The sequence below is a fragment of the Entelurus aequoreus genome, linkage group LG17 (genome assembly GCF_033978785.1).
Source record: "Entelurus aequoreus isolate RoL-2023_Sb linkage group LG17, RoL_Eaeq_v1.1, whole genome shotgun sequence".
In the NCBI taxonomy this organism is placed as follows: Eukaryota; Metazoa; Chordata; class Actinopteri; order Syngnathiformes; family Syngnathidae; genus Entelurus; species Entelurus aequoreus.
In genome coordinates, this window is record NC_084747.1 from 52,656,794 (window position 1) to 52,678,719 (window position 21,926).

The 21,926-nt window shown below is 38.8% G+C and overlaps 1 protein-coding gene across 2 annotated transcripts in view; it reads right to left on the bottom strand.

Moving 5' to 3' along the window:
• The window catches only part of grid2 (glutamate receptor, ionotropic, delta 2), a 1,088,972-nt gene that overhangs the window by 488,549 nt on the left and 578,497 nt on the right, over window positions 1–21,926 (bottom strand). For both annotated transcript variants that reach the window (XM_062025903.1, XM_062025902.1), the window contains one exon: window positions 404–457. In XM_062025903.1, coding sequence (XP_061881887.1) covers window positions 404–457 — 54 coding nt within the window. The remainder of the gene's footprint in view (window positions 1–403; window positions 458–21,926) is intronic.

Sequence of the window (21,926 nt, forward strand, 5' to 3'; positions counted from 1 at the left end):
AGTAGCAAATGGATGGATTATTAATCTACTTGGATGCATATACCTGTAAAAAAATAAAAAAGTACTGGTATTTTTTAGAGGCATTATTGTACCGTTTTTGATTCATTAGTACCATGGTACTTTTTTTGCAACATTATACATACAATCCTAGTAGATACATTCATATGTTTTACATTATTATTATCCTTTTTTTTTGTTGTTGTTATTCCTAAAAAAAAAAAGTCTCGACATTTCTGGCAAATTAGCATATACTGTAAATATTTGGCTCATTATCCAAGAATTTCCATGATCAAGATCAATGGCCAAAATAATAACGTCTACAAAACCACCACATTTTAAAATAAAGCATCAGTGACAATCCATCCCTCCTAATGAATTGACAAAATATTTCAACAGAACTCACCTCGTTGATGAGGATCCAGTGGCAGTCAAAAGCCACCAAGTTGGTCTCCACCACCTGCAACACAACAAAACATTACATGTAGCGTAAAAACCACACATTTATGTGTCACTGACTGGCACAAGAATAATCACATATAGTATTTTTCTGGAAATATACTTGGTGTATAAACATTGTGATGTATATAAGTGTGATTTACTCATTAGCCACTGTGCTAAAACAAGGTAAACAATGAAAATAGCACAGATGCTTAGAGTAACAACAGGGAAAAATTCTGTCTTTTTCCCCACAAAATTATTTTCGGTGTAAATAATACAAAAATGGAATGAAGTGGACAAAGTTGACCTGGTAATTTTCCTGTCTTCCCAGGTAGAACCAGAGACTTGACTGAGGCAGGGCGCCGAATGTGTGAAAAGAAATTCTGGAACATTTGACACTCACTTTGCATACATTCCGACAATGGTTAATGTATGGACCCTACCATAAGGCTTGTTTTTCTCCATAGCAAACAGTAGGATAGTCTAAAACAGGGGTCACCAACCTTTTTGAAAGCAAGAGCTACTTCTTGGGTAGTGATTAATGCGAAGGGCTACCAGTTTGATACACACTTAAATAAATTGCCAGAATTAGCCAATTTGCTCAATTTACCTTTAACTCTGTTATTATTAATAATTAATGATATTTACACTTAATTGAACGGTTTAAAAGAGGAGAAAACACAAAACAAATGACAATTAAATTTTGAAACATAGTTTATCTTCAATTTCGACTCTTTAAAATTCTAAATTCTACCGAAAAAAAGAAGAGAAAAACTAGCTAATTCGAGTCTTTTTGAAAAAATTAAAAAAAGAATTTATGGAACATCATTAGTAATTTTTCCTGATGAAGATTAATTTTTGAATTTTGATGACATGTTTTAAATAGGTTAAAATCCAATCTGCACTTTGTTAGAATATATAACAAATTGGACCAAGCTATATTTCTAACAAAGACAAATCATTATTTCTTCTAGATTTTCCAGAACAAAAATTTTAAAAGAAATTCAAAAGACTTTGAAATAAGATTTAAATTTGATTCTACGGATTTTCTAGATTTGCCAGAATATTTTTTTTGAATTTTAATCATAATAAGTTTGAAGAAATATTTCACAAATATTATTCGTCGAAAAAACAGAAGCTAAAATGAAGAATCAAATCAAAATGTATTTATTATACTTTACAATAAAAAAAAAAATACTTGAACATTGATTTAAATTGTCAGGAAAGAAGAGGAAGGAATTTAAAAGGTATATGTGTTTAAAAATCCTAAAATCATTTTTAAGGTTGTATTTTTTCTCTAAAATTGTCTTTCTGAAAGTTATAAGAAGCAAAGTAAAAAAATTAATGAATTTATTTAAACAAGTGAAGACCAAGTCTTTAAAATAATTTCTTGGATTTTCAAATTCTATTTGAGTTTTGTCTCTCTTAGAATTAAAAATGTCGGGCAAAGCGAGACCAGCTTGCTATTAAATAAATAAAATTTAAAAAATAGAGGCAGCTCACTGGTAAGTGCTGCTCTTTGAGCTATTTTTAGAACAGGCCAGCGGGCTACTCATCTGGTCCTTACGGGCTACCTGGTGCCCGCGGGCACCGCGTTGGTGACCCCTGGTCTAAAAGATGTATACTTGCCAAACTAACAGGTGAAACCCAACAAATGATCCCTGTCACTCACACACACCAGGCTCCTAAATTGGCTCCTGACGTATGCAGTAACATATTGTGTCATTTATCATTCTATTATTTTGTCAAAATTATGAGGGGACAAGCGGTAGAAAAATGATTTATAGTCTATTTGTTCATTTACTGTTAATATCTGCTTCATTTCTCTTTGAACATGTTTTATCTATGTCCGATACGTGGACCTTGGATTTTGTTTTCCCGGAATGCAAAGGAAAGTTGGCGCGGGCAAGGCGTGAATGTAAGTACATGATTTATTAAAACACTAACAAACTACAAAAAAAAGGAAGCAAACAAAAGGCGCGCACAATGGCGGAGAAAAAACTTGACTAATGAAACCAAAAGACTAGCACAAAGGCAATTAACTATGAACACGAAACAAAAACACTTACTGTGGCGTGGCATGAAGCAAGAACTATGGTAAACAGGAATATCATGGGTAGAAATAGCATGGATGGATAGATAATGTCACCAGGACGAACAACAGAAACAGACAGGCTTAAATAGCAGTGACATGATCAGTGAAAACAGGTGCGGGACTCAAAACGTGAAACAGGTGCGTGACATGACAGGTGAAAACTAATGGGTTGCTATAGTGACAAAACAAACAAAAGTGCACAAAGAGTCCAAAAACAAAACCGAACATGACTAAAGCAAAACATGATCACACAGACATGACAATCTACACTTCTGTTAAAATGTAATAAGCACTTATTCTTCCGTTGTTTGGATGCTTTACATAAGTTTTGTGTGATACTACAAATGATAATACCAAGTTGTTAAAGGTTAAACATTGGTGAATCATCCAGAGATGTATTTTCTGACTTTATGAACAATATAAGAGACAAACATATTGATGTAATCATTATAGTATTGACGACACGGCTCTTGTACTTGGTATCACTGTGGTCGACGTTTGCATAGATCCAGCAATGGCATTTGTTTACATTCAGGAGCGCTAGCTCGCTATTAGCAGTTAGCTATTGTATCCTACTTACTACGGTGTTTGGTGAAGTATGTTTGGCGTATGGAAGGTGTTTGTGAGTACGCAAGCTTAAAGTTAAAGTGAAAGTTCCAATGATTGTCACACACACTGGGTGTGGTGAAATGTGTCTTCTGCATTTGACCTAAATTCACCCCCTGGGATGTGAGGGGAGTAGTGAGCAGCAGCGTGTGCCACGCTCAGTAACCATTTGGTGATTTAACCCCCCAATTCCAACCCTTGATGCTGAGTGCCAAGCAGGTAGGCAATGGGTCCCATTTTTTGTAGTCTTTGGTATGACTCGGCCGGGGTTTGAACTCACAACCTTCCAGATCAGGGCGGACACTCTAATCACAAGGCCACTGAGCTGGTCTTGATACATGAGGCACCTGGTGTGTAAAAAAGTACAATACTTACAGTATAAACATTTTGTAGGACTCGACAAAGTACAAGACTGGGTCATTCAACTTAATGACAAAGACTACTCCCTGACTACGGCAACACACCTAGAAAAAACTGATACGAATGCATACTGGCAAATAAGACTCTGAAGTGCAAGAAAACAAAAGGGCTTGATTAATATATATATTTTTGTCTTTTATTTTATTTTTTTCCAATAAAACAGTAAAAAATATACATAATATTCAGGTCAAAATGTAACTCTGCTTGTTTTATCAAAGGCATTTCTAATAGATAGATAGATAGATTTGATTTTGATTTGTATTCAGGATCCCCATTAACTGGTTGCCTCAACAACCCACTAGTCTTCCTGGGGTCCACAATTAAATACAATTACAAGATAGATAGATGGATTGTTACGTGCGGGGGGTCACCGCTTGCTGCGCGGTTCGTTCCCCCGGGATGCAAACGGACCACTCCGGACAGGACGTGCAGGTAGGAACATAATTTATTCTCAAAAAGTCAAACAAGTACCAAAAACTGAAAACAAGCCAGAGGAAAAATGTGCCGATCGCACTCGAAGCAAACGCTAACACTTAGCATAGGCAAAAATACAAGGAATACTCACGTACTGTAACTGTAGCATAAGCAAACAAAGAAGCCAGGCCGACTGACCGGCAAAGGCAGGCTTAAATAATGCCTCTGATTATTTCTCGGGGAACAGGTGAGCGTCCCGAACACCAATCAGAGGCAGGTGAAAATAATAAGCAACCATGGTAACTAAAACAAACTCAAGGGTGCACAAAACAGGAACTGAGGGATTCCAAAACTAACCGAGAATACCAAAACATGATCCGGGCCACGGATCATGACATAGATGGATAGATAGTACTTTATTGATTCCTTCAAGAGAGTTCCCTCAGGAAAACTAAAATTCCAGCAGCAGTGTACAGAATTGAGATCAAATTTAAAAAGTAAAAAGTAAATGATGGGGGTATAAATGGAAATAAAATAGAAAATATTACAATAAGAACAAAAATAAAAAAGCAACAATAAGAATACAAATATAACAGTAAAAATAAGAATATAACAAGAGAAACTATACAGTTGTGACCATGTTATGAAATTGTATTGCACTGTTATTGCACTGTTTTTTATTGCAGTTTATTTCAGTTGTACAGTCTGGTGGCGTGTGGGACAAAGAAGTTATTTAGTCTTTTAGTCCTGCACTTGGGTGATTAAAGATCTCCAAGAAGAAAAAAAAACACATAAAGTTTAATAATGTAACTTAAGTGTTAATTAACTAACTTCAACAAATGTTTACTAATTTGATTAAGATCCTGACTTAATGGATATCTGATGCTGCAATTTCAACTCTGCCCAGAGTTTTTCATGTTTAGATCACCAGGTCGCGCCAAGCAAATTCTCCCAGAGCGAGTCGGAGCTTTTCTTCCTGTCACTGTCTCACCGAAACAAAGCAACGCACTTCTTCTGCCATTGTATTTCTTACTTTTAAATATCGCTCTCTTATTGCAGTGTTTTTCAACCACTAGTGAGCCGTGAGATACAGTCTGGTGTGCCGTGGGAGATTATGTAATTTCACCTATTTGGGTTAAAAATATTTTTTGCAAACCAGTAATTATAGTCTGCAAATTATGTGTTGTTGTTGAGTGTCGGTGCTGTCTAGAGCTCGGCAAAGTAACCGTGTAATACTCTTCCATATCAGTAGGTATCAGCCGGTAGCTAATTGCTTTGTAGATGTCGGGAACAGCGGGAGGCAGTGTGCAGGTAAAAAGGTATCTAATGCTTAAACTAAAAATAAACAAAAGGTGAGTGACCTTAAAAAAGGCATTGAAGCTTAGGGAAGGCTATGCAGAACGAAACTAAAACTGAACTGGCTACAAAGTAAACAAAAACAGAATGCTGGACGACAGCAAAGACTTACTGTGGAGCAAAGACGACGTCCACAATGTACATCGGAACATGACATGACAATCAACAATGTCCCCACCAAGAAGGATGAAAACAACTGAAATATTCTTGATTGCTAAAACAAAGTAGATGCGGGAAAATGTCGCTCAAAGGAAGACATGAAACTGCTACAGGAAAATACCAAAAAAAGAGAAAAAACCACCAAAAAAGGAGCGCAAGACAAGAACTAAAACACTACACACAGGAAAGCAGCAAAACACTCAAAATAAGTCACGGCGTGATGTGACAGGTTGTGAGAGTACACCTACTTTGAGACAAGAGCTATATTGATGCATGCTTGGTTATGGTTTAAAGTCATATCCAACAATTGCGATAACGACTTTTTACTGTCAACTGAGTTTCGCTTTTTAATGATTTCTGCTGGTGGTGTGCCGCCAAATTTTCAAAAAAGGTTGAAAAACACTGTCTTATTGTAATTAACACACCTTGCCCTATAACTGTACCCACTCCCTTCGCCTCGGTCTCTCCATTTCCGCCTGCGGTCTATTAAAAAAAAAAAAAAACAACAACACTGCGTATATCATTAGCTATAATTGCCTAGTTTTCTATAGCGCCCGTGTATCATAAAACACTTTTGGGCCATAAACAAAAGGCAACAGCTGGAGAGGGTGACGGAGTGTGGCTAATAGTGCTTTAATCTTCCGCGGTGTCTCCATAAAACTTCATCATCGTAACGCTGATGGCCGCACATAAAGCATTCTGTCAACGCAAAACATGGAGGCTAAAGAAGAAGGCCGTATGCAGAACGATAACTCACAATTAAAGGTGAGATCTTTACCTTACATTGTACTTTATAGTGTCTGCCTCCTTACCGTGTAAAATGCAAATGTCTCTGTGCAAAATTACATGACCAACACGAAAGATAATTGCACTGAGGAGTGTGACCATGGTAATTAAAAACGTTTATCATTTTCCTAGCATGCCTAACAAACGTTTTCACCTTCATTTATTCACAATCCAACATGTCCGAAAAGTGTCAAACTCATTTTAGCTCAAAGGCCGCATGGAGGAAAATCTGTGCACACGCGGGCCGGACTATTAAAATTATGGCATTAAAATTAAAAAAATATAGACAACTTCAGATTGTTTTCTTTGTCTTACTTTGGCCAAAAATAGAACAAAACACATTCTGAAAGTATTACAATGAAAATATAGAAAAAACTACCGGCAGTAAAGTATGATGTGGTAGAACAAAATACCAACAACCTGAGTGGGGTTTGAACCAAATACCTTCCAAGTCAGCAGTCTTAACCACTGGGCTATTCTTGGTCTTTTGAAGAGTAGATTTATATCCATACACAAATGTTATCTACGACCCCTGGCTCTCTAAAGTATGATGAGGTACAACAAAATGCCATCAACCAGAGTGGGGTTCGAATATAGTACCTTTCATTCCGAGTCAGCAGTGCTAACACCTGGTCTATCCTGGGTTTTGTGAAGATAAGATTGTGTTCAATACACACATGTAATCGATGACTCCTACTCAGTAAAGTATGATAGAGGTTGAACAAATTACTGTCAAAATCATGCCTCAGCAAGACCCAGTATAGCTCAATGGTTAAGACTGCTGCCTCTAACCCAGTACTGGGTTCAAATCCATAACTTGGAAGACGTTGTTTTTTTGTTTTGCCTCAATCATAGTTTACTGATGACATTCGTATATGAGCAAAAACCTAACTGTAATGGGACCCAGGATAGCTCAATGGTCAACACTGTGGGCTCCTGATACAGGGGTAGTGAGTTCAAACCCCATACATGGAATAGGTTCGGTTCGGTTCGGAGAGATGCGGTTCGGAGAGGTTCGGTTTGGAGAGATGCGGTTCGGAAACATTCGGAGAGGAGAGGAGGGGAGGCCGTTGTTTGACGTAATCTTTTTGGGGAAACCATGTCGGGGTATTAGGTCATTCACAAGCCATTTAATTACTGATTTGGTAAGTTTGCAAATTGGTGCCGTCTGCCAAAATTATAAAGCAGGGTGGGCAGTACAAATGGCAGACAGAAAAGTGAGGAATCAAGATCAACCTGTAAGTTAACACATTTATATTACTACCCCCTTGTAAGTTTACATATTGATGCAGTCTGACAAAAATATGAAGCAAGGTTGGGTAGTAAAAATGGCAGAAGAGAGAGTAATCAACTCAACCTGTAAGTTAACACATTTACAATAAATTGTCAAATAGTCAATGATGACACCTCAGGGGTTACCTGTGTGTGTGTGTGTGTGTGTGTGTGTGTGTGTGTGTGTGTGTGTGTGTGTGTGTGTGTGTGTGTGTGTGTGTGTGTGTGTGTGTGTGTGTGTGTGCGTGTGGTACACAGAACATCAATTTCCACACTTCTATTAGCCCCCGGTCCAGCGGACCCGGACATCTTCTATGTAATAGAAATGTGTAGGGGGGGTGTATGGTGTGTGGTCATTAAATATGTATTCTGATATATGTTCTTCACAGAAAATGAGCAAAAGTCAGTGAGTCTCAGTTTTAAAAATTAATTAATTGTATCATATTTCTTTGAATAAAAAATGAAAACGGGTCCCACAGACCCGAACACCACACAAGGGTTGAACATGCATAACAATTTGTTTTCTTTTGTATACTTTTTTTTTATGAATTAAGTAACGTTTACGACAACCTTTTTCCAAAACACAATATAGAATGTGAGATATAACGGGATGACGCATACATTTATCATTTGTTTCCAAAACAGTTACAAAAAAGTGGGACCCCAAAAATATACTGCGGGACCCCATTTTTATGACTTGACTTTTGAAAATTTCGAGCACCAACACTGATGGAGTAGTGGTGCGTGCAAAACAGCAGCAGGAGGCTGTGGCCTGCGGGTCGGTTCTAATACTAATCAAATATCATCCCGTGGGCCATATATATTTCTACGGACTAGGAGACAGCAGGGTGTATTTAATATTATACATTTTCCATGTCTCAGCAATAATATACTGATAGTTTGTTCAGTACTTGTGTTTTAACAAGTTCTTACACTTAAACGTTACTTTTAATTTTTCATTACAGAAAAATGAAAGTATGATGAGGTCACCTAAATGATATACTGTATGTATATACCTGTCTTATAGGAATATATAACATTAAAAAGAAACTGCATTTTTTGGGGGGAATTTTGTCTATCATTCACATTCCTTATGCAGAACAAGAACACACACATTTTTCTTTTTTTTTATGCATTCTAAATAGTATATAAATGTGATCAAAAGTCTCACGATGGAGCCTATGGGAGTACCTCTGTTCTGCCCATAAAAGCCCTTAAAAAAACATCCAAACACCTCCACTCAGGTTTTATATACATGCTGTATGTAATGTAGTCACAGGCACATTTATAATAACATCTAATATTTACGTATTTTGCTCATTTTAAGCATTAATTTCAAAAACGCATCACAATGTTTGCTTTTTTTCAACAACAACACTGATTTTTACTCACTGCAGACATCATGAGAGCCAAGAAACATAATGAACATCACATATCGTACAATGTCTGCTGTCATTAGGATGCCAACAGACAGAGTCTTGCTATATTCCCATTTAAATGAAGGATGACTCATAATCCTCACGAAGAAAAGGGAGGGTGGAACCAAGCATCTTTTTGTCTCATTCTCGCCGTTCCTGGGTCTGAATGGCCTGTCAAACTGTACCAAATTGTCAGATTACATCCTCATCCCTCAACTATCAAGGTGAGAGGCATGGCTTCTGATCTAAAATTCACTTTCCCAAGCACTGAGGCGAGTAAGCGGCTCACCAGTCGATTATGTCAACATAACCACACAAGCTTGCGATCACGGCGCCGCGGGAAATAGTTTGTGTGTGTTAGCGCTTATAATGACAACATTACTAATAATTTGTAAATAGTCAAGTCACAAAACTATTGTTGTAGTATTGCTGGCACTTTTTGTATTGTTTTTTTTCAGGGGTGGTGGTCATGGGAGGAATAGAGGATCTCCTTAGCAGACTTTTATTTACAAGTTAGCATGCATTTAAAAAATAAATAATCCGTTGTCATGTATTTCATAATAATTGTGAACGATAGGCAACATTTTTAAAGAATGCACTTCCCCTTTAAATTCAGGAGCTTGCAAGTAGCCTAATCAGTGATAATGAATAAAATACATTAATAAAGGAGTAGAAGTTGACACATTATACCCTGAATACAAAACTGCATGAATATGTAATATAATTTGTAAAACTAACAAACTTTGGAGTGAATATATGTATACTGTTACATCCATCCATCCATCCATCCATCCATCTTCTTCCGCTTATCCGAGGTCGGGTCACGGGGGCAGCAGCCTAAGCAGGGAAGCCCAGACTTCTCTCTCCCCAGCTACTTCGTCCAGCTCTTCCCGGGGGATCCTGAGGCGTTCCCAGGCCAGCCGGGAGACATAGTCTTCCCAACGTGTCCTGGGTCTTCCCTGTGGCCTCCTACCGGTCGGACGTGCCCTAAACACCTCCCTAGGGAGGCGTTCGGGTGGCATCCTGACCAGATGCCCGAGCCAACTCATCTGGCTCCTCTCGATGTGGAGGAGCAGCGGCTTTACTTTGAGCCCCTCCCGGATGGCAGAGCTTCTCACCCTATCTCTAAGGGAGAGCCCCGCCACCCGGCGGAGGAAACTCATTTCGGCCGCTTGTACCCGTGATCTTGTCCTTTCCGTCATAACCCAAAGCTCATGACCATGGGTGAGGGTGGGAACGTAGATCGACCGGTAAATTGAGTGCTTTGCCTTCCGGCTCAACTCCTTCTTCACCACAACGGATCGATACAGCGTCCGCATTACTGAAAACGCCGCACCGATCCGCCTGTCGATCTCACGATCCACTCTTCCCTCATTCATGAACAAGACTCCGAGGTACTTGAACTCCTCCACTTGGGGCAGGGTCTCCTCCGCAACCCGAAGATGGCACTCCACCCTTTTCCGGGCGAGAACCATGGACTCGGACTTGGAGGTGCTGATTCTCATCCCAGTCGCTTCACACTCAGCTGCGAACCGATCCAGTGAGAACTGAAGATCCTGGCCAGATGAGGCCATCAGGACCACATCATCTGCAAAAAGCAGAGACCTAATCCTGCAGCCACCAAACCAGATCCCCTCAACGCCCTGACTGCGCCTAGAAATTCTGTCCATAAAAGTTATGAACAGAATCGGTGACAAAGGGCAGCCTTGGCGGAGTCCAACCCTCACTGGAAACGTGTCCGACTTACTGTCGGCAATGCGGACCAAGCTCTGACACTGATCATACAGGGAGTGGACCGCCACAATCAGACAGTCCGATACCCCATACTCTCTGAGCACTCCCCACAGGACTTCCCGAGGGACACGGTCGAATGCCTTCTCCAAGTCCACAAAGCACATGTAGACTGGTTGGGCAAACTCCCATGCACCCTCAAGGACCCTACTGTTATAGAGGATCGATAATTAAAAATATACATGATGAATCCATTGTAAGATGAAAAAAACCAGCAAAAAATAAAGTATTTGCTGTGTTGGTTTGTTTGTTTGCGTGCGCTGTGGTGAAAGGGTTTCCGGTTATTCCATTATGATCTCCCACTGGCAGCCGCCTCGGACAGATGTTTGCAGCTAATTAGTGACAGGACACACTCTTAGAACACTGTAGACTCACACAAACACACACATACCATCACTAAAAATAATCAAAGATGTAATTTGACAACCACAAATCCTAATGGTTGACTGCTCGTACCACGCCGGTGCTCTTTGTTTTTTGATACACTGCTTGGTACCTAAATAAAGGAACCTTCCGTTTGCACATCGCCAGCCTTCTCTGCATCCTGGGATCACGCCATCAACCGTAACTATGTGCCAGAAAAATAAGCACAGAAATAAGCCTGTCGCTGCTCTAGGTAAGGGGCCAGTATATCCATATCCATATGGAGCATACCGTATACTTTTTACAAACATGTTGCAACTGGTTTGCGGAGAAGTCGTTTCTTTCGCCATTAGACATAAACTGATTACGTTTTTAAAAAAAAGTTTAATATTCAACGAAAATTGTATTGCTCATGATGTACTGAGCAGCTAGGACATAGGCGTGTGTATCATTTTCTAGGATTTTTCCAAGGAAAATCGCATGTGGAATGAATTATTCAACTGGGAACACCTCGGGCATATCTGACCACAAGATTCAAATTTAAAAAAACTGAGTAACAGGAAGAAAAGCGCTGACTCAATCAAGTGGAAGTTGTTTGGTGCCGCCTGTTGCTTTGCATGTCAGTAGTACCTCAATTTACGAGCTTAATTGGTTCTGTGACAGAGCTTTTAACTCAAAACTGTCACATTCACGCATTACTGCGGTCGATCTGAGACTGAAAACGACGTGCAGGCAAGAGTCATTTAATTATAGTGCAACGGGGGAGTGCACAGGAAGCACAGGGAAGGCTGTGCAAGTCAAGCAACGTAACAAGTGTAACTATTACAAATACATACAAGTAGGTAACTCTTGCAACGATCCAGCCCCGACAGGAAGGCGAAGCTGGCATAAATAGCTTACTGATTAGCAATCGGAAGCAGGTGAGTCTCCTGATCACTAATCAGAGGCAGGTCAATGAGCCCAAAATGGTGGAGCCAAACAGTCAGTGAACTGATATAACCAATACATAAACCAAGGAAACACAGTCAGACCTGGGGTGGCAAGTCGGGACAAAAACATTTGCATCTCAATTCAACATCGCCTTCGTCTTTCCCATGGTTGGAAAACAAAGTTAGGTCGATCACTATTTACTTTTTATTCATTTTGTTTCGGGCAGATCTTACGGGGTTCACTGTAACATTTGCTATGCCAACTAATGGCTAAGGATGTGTCAGGCTTGTCACTGACAGTTTGGTTATGTTTTGGTTTTTCCTCTGTTTGTGTTTTATTTCCTGTCAGCGCTCTTATTTTGGTTCCATTATCTGCATGTCTCCCTAAAAAAAGAAAACAATCTTAAAATGGGACTCTTAAAGGCCTACTGAAATGACATTTTCTTATTTAAACGGGGATAGCAGGTCCATTTTGTGTGTCATACTTGATCATTTCGCGATATTGCCATATTTTTGCTGAAAACATTTAGTAGAGAACATCGACGATAAAGTTCGCAACTTTTGGTCGCTGATCAAAAAGCCTTGCCTGTACCGGAAGTAGCGTGACGTCACAGGTTGTGGAGCTCCTCACATCTGCACATTGTTTACAATCATGGCCACCAGCAGTGAGAGCGATTCGGACCGAGAAAGCGACGATTACCCCATTAATTTGAGCGAGGATGAAAGATTCGTGGATGAGGAAAGTGAGAGTGAAGGATTAGAGGGCAGTGGAAACGTTTCAGATAGGGAAGATGCTGTGAGAGGCGGGTGGGACCTGATATTCAGCTGGGAATGACTAAAACAGTAAATAAACACAAGACATATATATACTCTATTAGCCACAACACAACCAGGCTTATATTTAATATGCCACAAATTAATCCGTATAACAAACACCTCCCCCCTCCCGTCCATATAACCCACCAATACAACTCAAACACATGCACAACACAGTCAATACCACAGCCCAAAGTACCGTTCACCTCCGTAAAGTTCATACAGCACATATATTTCACCAAAGTTACGTACGTGACATGCACAGAGCGGCACACACGTAAGGGCAAGTGATCAAATATTCGGAAGCCAAAGCTGCGTACTCACGGTAGCCCGTCTGCTATCCAACTCAAAGTCCTCCTGGTTGTGTTGCTGCAGCCGGCCGCTAATACACCGCTTCCCACCTACAGCTTTCTTCTTTGCTGTCTTCATAGTTCATTAAACAAATTGCAAAAGATTCACCAACACAGATGTCCAGAATACGGTGGAATTTTGCGATGAAAACAGACGACTTAATAGCTGGCCACAATGCTGTCCCAATATGTCCGCTACAATCCGTGACGTCACGCGCAAACGTCATCATACCGAGACGTTTTCAGCAGAATATTTTGCGGGAAATTTAAAATTGCACTTGACTAATCTAACCCGGCCGTATTGGCATGTGTTGCAATGTTAAGATTTCATCATTGATATATGGTCGGTAGTAGTGGGTTTCAGTAGGCCTTTAAAATAGTTTTTGGTTCAATACAAACCAAGCGTGTTGAAACTTTTTGCCTTGCAGGTGGCATTTGGAAACTATCTGCAAAACTGCATACCTTTTACAATCTTATTGGTGTCCAACAGGGAGAAAAATGCTGCTTCCCTCCAAGCGAGCCCATCTTGCCGCCATCCATAATACCTGCTGCTGCAGCATCGCAGCCCATTTGCATGTGGATGGAATAGGTCGCTGTGGGAGAATTACTTTCAATAAATTCCCTGGTGCATTCAGTGCAACACCCTGCAGCCACTGCTGCAGGAGACGGATAAGAGAGCAGGGAGAAAAAAAAATGTAGAGATGGCGGACGGACTTCAGAGGGTAGCGACGAAGAATGCACAACTAGAATTGCATACGAGACTGAACTGAAAAGGAAGTCGCCGAGATCCCTCAATGGTATGTTGCTAGTGCACGTTGTTGCTGCTGGGGACACCTTTGGATTAGGTGCTGTAGAGGAGGAGGATGTTTTCCTTTACGGATAATCCCGACTGCAAAAGTTGGGCCTGAACCGAAAAAACATGGCTTTCACTCGACATCTTGTTGTTTTTCTGATACATTTCAGTCGACACGTGTTTGAAAACACATTTTCTGCAAAGACCGTCTGCAATTCCGCTCAACACAGTCACATTTCCCCGTATTCAATTGGAGGCTTGTCATTTATTTCAAGTAAGATGGTAACCATAGAATCAGAAATGGAACTACTAATACAATTTGTTTTCTTTTTTTTATTTTTATTTTTATTTATTTATTTCTTTATAATGTCCTGCCCAGCTTCTCGGGCAAATCATATAGCAGATGTAGATGCCCATATCGGCTGTTCAGATTTACTTTACAAAAGAGAAGTGTAGGATACTTCTCTTGTTGCCTTACTTGTATTTTGACTTTATTAAATGTATTTATATTATCATTTGGTGCAGCCGGGCCGGAGCAGGAGGGGATAGAAAGAGAGAAAAAGGAAGACAGAGGGGGGAATTGTGGGGACAAGAGGGGGATTAGACAGAGAGACAAAAACAACAACAGCAAACACAACAACAACAACAACAACAGAGCAACATCAGCAAATACGACATGTACAAATATGATGGTAAAAGTAATAGCAAATAAGCAGTTAGCGAAAATTAAAAAAAATTAAAAAATACAGAAATGACAATGAGCATTATTACACTAAAAATGGAGCAATATGAATACCAATAGAAATAGTGCTATTGATAATAAACAATACCAGTACTTTACCTTTATTATCAACAATACAATTGTTCAAATGCAACAATACATATACGTAATGATAACTTGAGATACGAAAGAATGCAGAAAAATGGAGGGGAAGAAAGAGAAGCAACCTTAACCTTGTAGATTGTTATAGTAACAATAGGTTAAGCTTTGTCAGTGTGCCATGTGTTATACCCAGTTTACCCTAGGGCAACAACGTTAATATATGTTTGATGAAACGTGATTATGTGCATGAGTGTATGTGTGCATATGTACTTGTATATACAATTTGTTTTCAAACAAGCAGTCTGTTGATTAGTTTAATGGGGAACTGCACTTTTTCTGGAATTTTGCCTCCCGCTCACCATCATTATGAAAGATGTGACAATGGGTGGATTTTTTTAATGCTTTCTAAGTAATAAAATAAACGTGAATAAAAGGGAGGTTCTCTATTTCGCCTATAAAATCTGATAAATTATGGAAATATGACCATATCACACCAATTCTCAAATCCCTTCACTGGCTTCCTGTTCCACTCAGGATTGAATACAAAGTCTCCCTACTAACCCACCAGAGCCTCCATGGAAATGCCCCCCTCAACCTCAAAGAACTATTCACCCCCAAATCCTCCGCTCCGGACAGGCTAACCTCCTCCAACCTCCGAGGACAAAGCTACGAACAATGGGAGACCGGGCTTTCTGCTCCGCCGCTCCCAGTCTGTGGAACGCTCTCCCTGACCACCTGAGGGAACCACAGACTGTGGATGTTTTTAAAAAAGGCTTAAAAACCCTTCTTTTTAAAAAAAATATTTGTTTAGATGTATGCATACTAGTTCTAGCTGTTTGCTGTTCTAGTTTTTATTTTTATTTATGTTTTATTATCTTTTTATTTTTATTTTATTTTATTTGTTTAATACATTGTAGCACTTTGAGGTTGTTTACTCAATGTAAAGTGCTTTTTACTTACTTATTATTATCATTATTATAAATAACCATTCAAAATACTCCAAGTATTAGTGATATTGTTATTATATGCACTAACGCAGATGAACTATTTATAGCGGTGACGTGATCACTACCGTGTGTGCCTATGTTTACATCATCGAGTGGTCTGCTGCTTCCTCGCTTCCTTTTCTCGTGAAAGTCTATTGTAGATCATAAATCATGCCTCTCACCTGGATAGTAGAAGGACGAGGATGTAACCCGACATGTTGGTAGACTTTGACAGCCATTTAGGACCCGGAACGACTCGAAAAGACGCTTGGTTTCATATAAGTCACAAAACTTCACAATACTAGTATGTATAGCTAATAATACATTTTAATTGCTAATTTCTTATTTTAATAAATCTTACCCAGACAATCTTGACATTGTTTTGCTCATTCCAAGTTATTTTAGCTTAAGCAAAAAATATCTGCCAATGGAACAGGTCAAAATGGTCTTGGTAAGATTTGTTATAAAAAGGAAATTATCAATTACAACTTATTATTAGTTATACTTACTCATTGTGAAGTTCGGTGTCTTATAACAAACTTGTGATGCGCAAAAGTAGAATGCTTTTCCTCAGAAGATCCATTGCCTGAAAACAAGTTATTATGTCTATGCTGAAAAATTACTATTCAGTGACTTTATTACTTAATTACTATTGTGACTTGTATTCAGTTTGTTTAGATATTTTGACTAGAAGTAAGAAATATATACTTGATGAGATTGTGATTTTTTTCCAGTGCAAACATATTAAGTATACTTGTTGAATAAAAACTCTGCTTTGTTTTTAATAAATATTTAGGCCTACTGTATTTAAATGTTAATCATTATGGTGGTACATGGAGAGTCAAGTGTTTCCTGGTGTGGTATTTGGGGAAAAAAGTTTGAGTACCACTAGTCTGTGGATTGTGATTGTATATTGCAAAAAAAGGTGGTACGGATTATAAATGGGTGCTGCTTGTTGAACAAAATTGCACACAGGTTGAAGAACATAACATGAATGTGGAGGTAAATGAGTGTTTCCATGGCCAGCCAGTAGTACATAAAAATCTACCGTATTTTCCGGGCTATAAGTCGCTCCGGAGTATAACTCGCACCGGCCGAAAATGCATAATAAAGAAGGAAAAAAACATATATAAGTCGCACTGGAGTATAAGTCACATTTGTTGGAGAAATTTATTTGATAAAAGCCAACACCAAGAATAGACATTTGAAAGGCAATTTAAAATAAATAAATAATAGTGAACAACAGGCTGAATAAGTGTACGTTATATGATGCATAAATAACCAACTGAGAACGTGCCTGGTATGTTAACGTAACATATTATGGTAAGAGTCATTCAAATAACTATAACATATAGAACATGCTATACGTTTACCAAACAATCTGTCACTCCTAATCGCTAAATCCCATGAAATCTTTTACGTCTAGTCTCTTACGTGAATGAGCTAAATAATATTATTTGATATTTTATGGTAATGTGTTAATAATTTCACACATAAGACATGCATTGTTTTTGTTGGATTTTTGATTTGTTTTGTTGAAATACATTGATGCACATTATGTCAGATTTTATATGCACGTATTTGCCACTGCCTAAGACGAACAAACAAATGTAGCACTTCGTATTCTGCAACCAAATTCTCAAAATACCAAAAGGAAGAAAAAAAACATTGCTTGATTGCAAGAAAGTGCTAATAAATGTAATATAATAAATTAAAAGGGGAGGAGGTGTACAATTTGAGACTAATGGCATACATTATCAAAGTGGTCTGAATTTGAGCTGAACAAATGGCTCATGATTAACATGTCCATTTAATAGTCACGAATTATACACAGAAAAAGCTTAAATATTAACATTTTTATAATAATAGAATTTGCCAAAAAGTACCCTGTGGTGTTCTTTGGCCACATGCATACTGATAAGGCCTTGTGCAGCACCAATGTGTGCAAGTAATCAGCCATTAAAGTGGGCTTGCGTCTGCAGACATTTTAATGTTAGCCATTAACTATTTAGGTTAAACATCTGCTTGGTACAAACGATGGACATTTCAATGAACTACATGTATTTATACAGATAAACACTACCAGCAGAGAGCATATGTCACAAATAGAGATGTCCGATAATATCGGACTTCCGATATTATCAGCCGATAAATGCTTTAAAATGTAATATCGGAAATTATCGGTATCGGTTTCAAAATGATCGGTATCGGTATCAAAAAGTAAAATGTATGACTTTTTAAAACGCCGCTGTGCACACGGGCGTAGGGAAAAGTGAGAGTGCCAATAAACCTTTAAGGCACTGCCTTTGCGTGCAGGCCCAGTCACATGATATCTACGGCTTTCCACACACACAAGTGAATGCAACGCATACTTGGTCAACAGCCATACAGGTCACACTGAGGGTGGAGGTATAAACAACTTTACCACTGTTGCAAATATGCACCACACTGTGAACCCACACCAAACAAGAATGACAAACGCATTTTGGGATAACTGCTGCACCGTAACACAACATAAACACAACAGAACAAATACCCAGAACCCCTTGCAGCACTAACTCTTCCGGGACGCTACAATACACACCCCCGCTATGCGCCCCCCGCCGCCCACCCCCCCAACCTCAACCTCCTCATGTCCCAAATTCCAAGCTGCTGATTTGAGGCATGTTAAAAAAAATTATGCACTTTGTGACTTCAATAATAAATATGGCAGTGCCATGTTGGCAATTTTTTCCATAACTTGAGTGGATTTATTTTGGAAATCCTTGTTACATTGTTTAATGCATCCAGCGGGGCATCACGACAAAATTAGGCATAACAATGTGTTAATTCCACGACTGTATATATCGGTATCGGTTGATATCGGTATCTGTAATTAAGAGTTGGACAATATCGGAATATCGGATATCGGCAAAAAAGCCATTATCGGACATCTCTAGTCACAAATAGTGGTTGAAAAGAACGGATTTAACAAATAAGGGTCACAAAAAGCCTGCAATGCCTCAGACTGGAAGTCTCTGCAGAGAGTGGTGAGGACGGCGGAAAAGATCATCAGGACTCGTCTTCCTCCTATCCAGGAGATCGCAAAAAGCCGCTGCCTGACCAGGGCTCAGAAAATCTGCAGAGACTCCTCCCACCCCCAACCAAGGACTGTTTTCACTGCTGGACTCTAGAAAGAGGTTCCGCATCCGCTTCTTCCCTCAGGCCATAAGACTCTTGAACGCATCATAATAATCCCCTCAATTCCCCCCCAAAAATGGATTAACTGGCTGGACTATAAAGACAATATAACATACATCCATAAACGTGGATGCATATGCAAAAGTGCAATATATTTATCTGTACAGTAATCTATCTATTTATATCTGCACATTAATGTTCTTTTATCCTGCACTACCATGAGCTAATGCAACGACATTTCGTTCTTATCTGTACTTTAAAGTTCAAATTTGAACGACAATTAAAAGGAAGTCTAGTCTAGTCTAAATTGTCAATCGTCCATGTTTTACTGAGCAGTCAGGACATGTGTGGGCATCACTTTTAAATATCAAAATAAGTTAAATTCCCTTATCTATGGTTATCATCACTTGTACCCTTTGTTGCGTCACACCAGTTCTTCCTCCAAGGGAATCTAAGTTACTGGTCAATCCCAAATTCTTTCAATGACATATATGCTGAGTAAGAAGGACCATCAAGACAGAATTGGAATATTTGCTAATTTATTCCAAAGCTTTAGGAGATCAACTTAATCAATACATTCATATCGGCTGTTCTAGTTGATCTGGCATTCAAACGGAAAGAGACTACTTTTTGAATAGGAAAACAGTCCCCTCCCCAGAAAGGAATGCCTCCCCCTTCCCCAACACTGATAAAATAAGGTGGGGGATGCATCTTTCTCACATTCCAAGGTTGAGACATAAAAGACAATCTGAAGACAAAGAGAGAGTGGTAGAATAAATAAAGGAATAGTACTAGCTACTCTAAAACATGGCTATGTAAAAAGAAAGAACTCCGCATCCTTCCACACCTTCTATAGTCATTACCACGAACAGAAAGACTACGCAACAACTTTTTTATTTGGCCTCCAGATTAGGATTAGAAGACTTCACAAAAGAACGCAAAATTGCGACAGTAATTACAACATCCTGTTGGTTCCTAAAACATATAATGTACTGCAGGAGTCACCAACCTTTTTGAAAGCAAGAGCTACTTCTTGGGTACTGATTAATGCGAAGGGCTACCAGTTTGATACACACTTAAATAAATTGCCAGAAATAGCCAATTTGCTCAATTTACCTTTAACTCTATGTTATTATTAATAATTAATTATATTTACACTTAATTGAACGGTTTAAAAGAGGAAAAAACACGAAAAAAATGACTGTTAAATTTTAAAACATAGTTTATCTTCAATTTCGACTCTTTAAAATTCAAAATTCAACAGAAAAAAAGAAGAGATAAACGAGCTAATTTGAATCTTTTTGAAAAAATTTAAAAAAAAAATTTATGGAACATCATTAGTAAATTTTCCTGATTAAGATTAATTTTAGAATTTTGATGACATGTTTTAAATAGGTTAAAATCCATTCTACACTTTGTTAGAATATATAACAAATTGGACCAAGCTATATTTCTAACAAAGACACATAATTATTTCTTCTAGATTTTCCAGAACAAAAATTTTAAAAGAAATTCAAAAGACTTTGAAATAAGATTTACATTTGATTCTACAGATTTTCTACATTTGCCAGAATATTTTTTTTGAATTTGAATCATAATAAGTTTGAAGAAATATTTCACAATTGATTGATTGATTGACTGAGACTTTTATTAGTAGGTTGCACAGTGAAGTACATATTCCGTACAATTGACCACTAAATGGTAACACCCGAATAAGTTTTTCAACTTGTTTAAGTCGGGGTCCACAAATATTCTTCGTCGAAAAAACAGGAGCTAAAATGAAGAATTAAATTAAAATGTATTTATTATGCTTTACAATAAATAAATAAAATTACTTGAACATTGATTTAAATTGTCAGGAAAGAAGAGGAAGGAATTTAAAAGGTAAAAAGGTATATGTGTTTAATACTCCTAAAATCATTTTTAAGGTTGTATTTTTTCTCTAAAATTGTCTTTCTGAAAGTTATAAAAAGCAAAGTAAAAAAATTAATGAATTTATTCAAACAAGTGAAGACCAAGTCTTTAAAATATTTTCTTGGATTTTCAAATTCTATTTGAGTTTTGTCTCTCTTAGAATTAAAAATGTCGGGCAAAGCGAGACCAGCTTGCTAGTAAATAAATACAATTTCAAAAATAGAGGCAGCTCACTGGTAAGTGCTGCTATTTGAGCTATTTTTAGAACAGGCCAGCGGGCTACTCATCTGGTCCTTACGGGCTACCTGGTGCCCGCGGGCACCGCGTTGGTGACCCCTGATGTACTGTATGTTCTAAGGCACCATTTCCAAGTGTACAGTGTATTCTGGTTAGGAAACAGAGGTTGATGTAATTAAGTCTTTGGATTCAAAAGCAATGGCGCGTACCACGACACCAGTCAGAGGGGTGTCAAAGGCCCGTGTGCGTCTTCCTTGCAGCTAATGACTAGAAATCACTGCCATTACTGCTGCTTTAATTAGTCTGATCCAGCAGTGGTCACACACCAATGATCTACTGGGGAGCAGCTGGGTGTGTGTTTGTGCACGTGTGTGTTGTGTGCTGTCACACAGTGACAGGGTCTTGCCCTGCTCTACCAGTGCAAGTATCGGCATTATTGATCAGTCGCTCACTTTCTGATGAAAAGCAAAGGGGGGAAAAAGCGGCAGCAGATATGGTTTCTCTTTCTCTCTTTTTCCATACGTCTGCATGTGCATGTGCTGCTGAGGCAAAGGGTAAGAGGGGCTAACATGCATGACATTACTGCACGTGTGGATGCCAGTGGGCGCTTGGTGGCCTTTTGGTTATTGACCCGACGGTGGATTCAAGCGACCGGAAAGTCTACTGAGAGAAGGTTTGAAGACGCCACTGGAGCCAAACCTTAAAAGCGTTGTCCCTTCTTAGGTCTTTGTTTCCCCCCAGCTGAGGTCTTTTGAGTATTTCCTTGCCCGGATGTGGGTT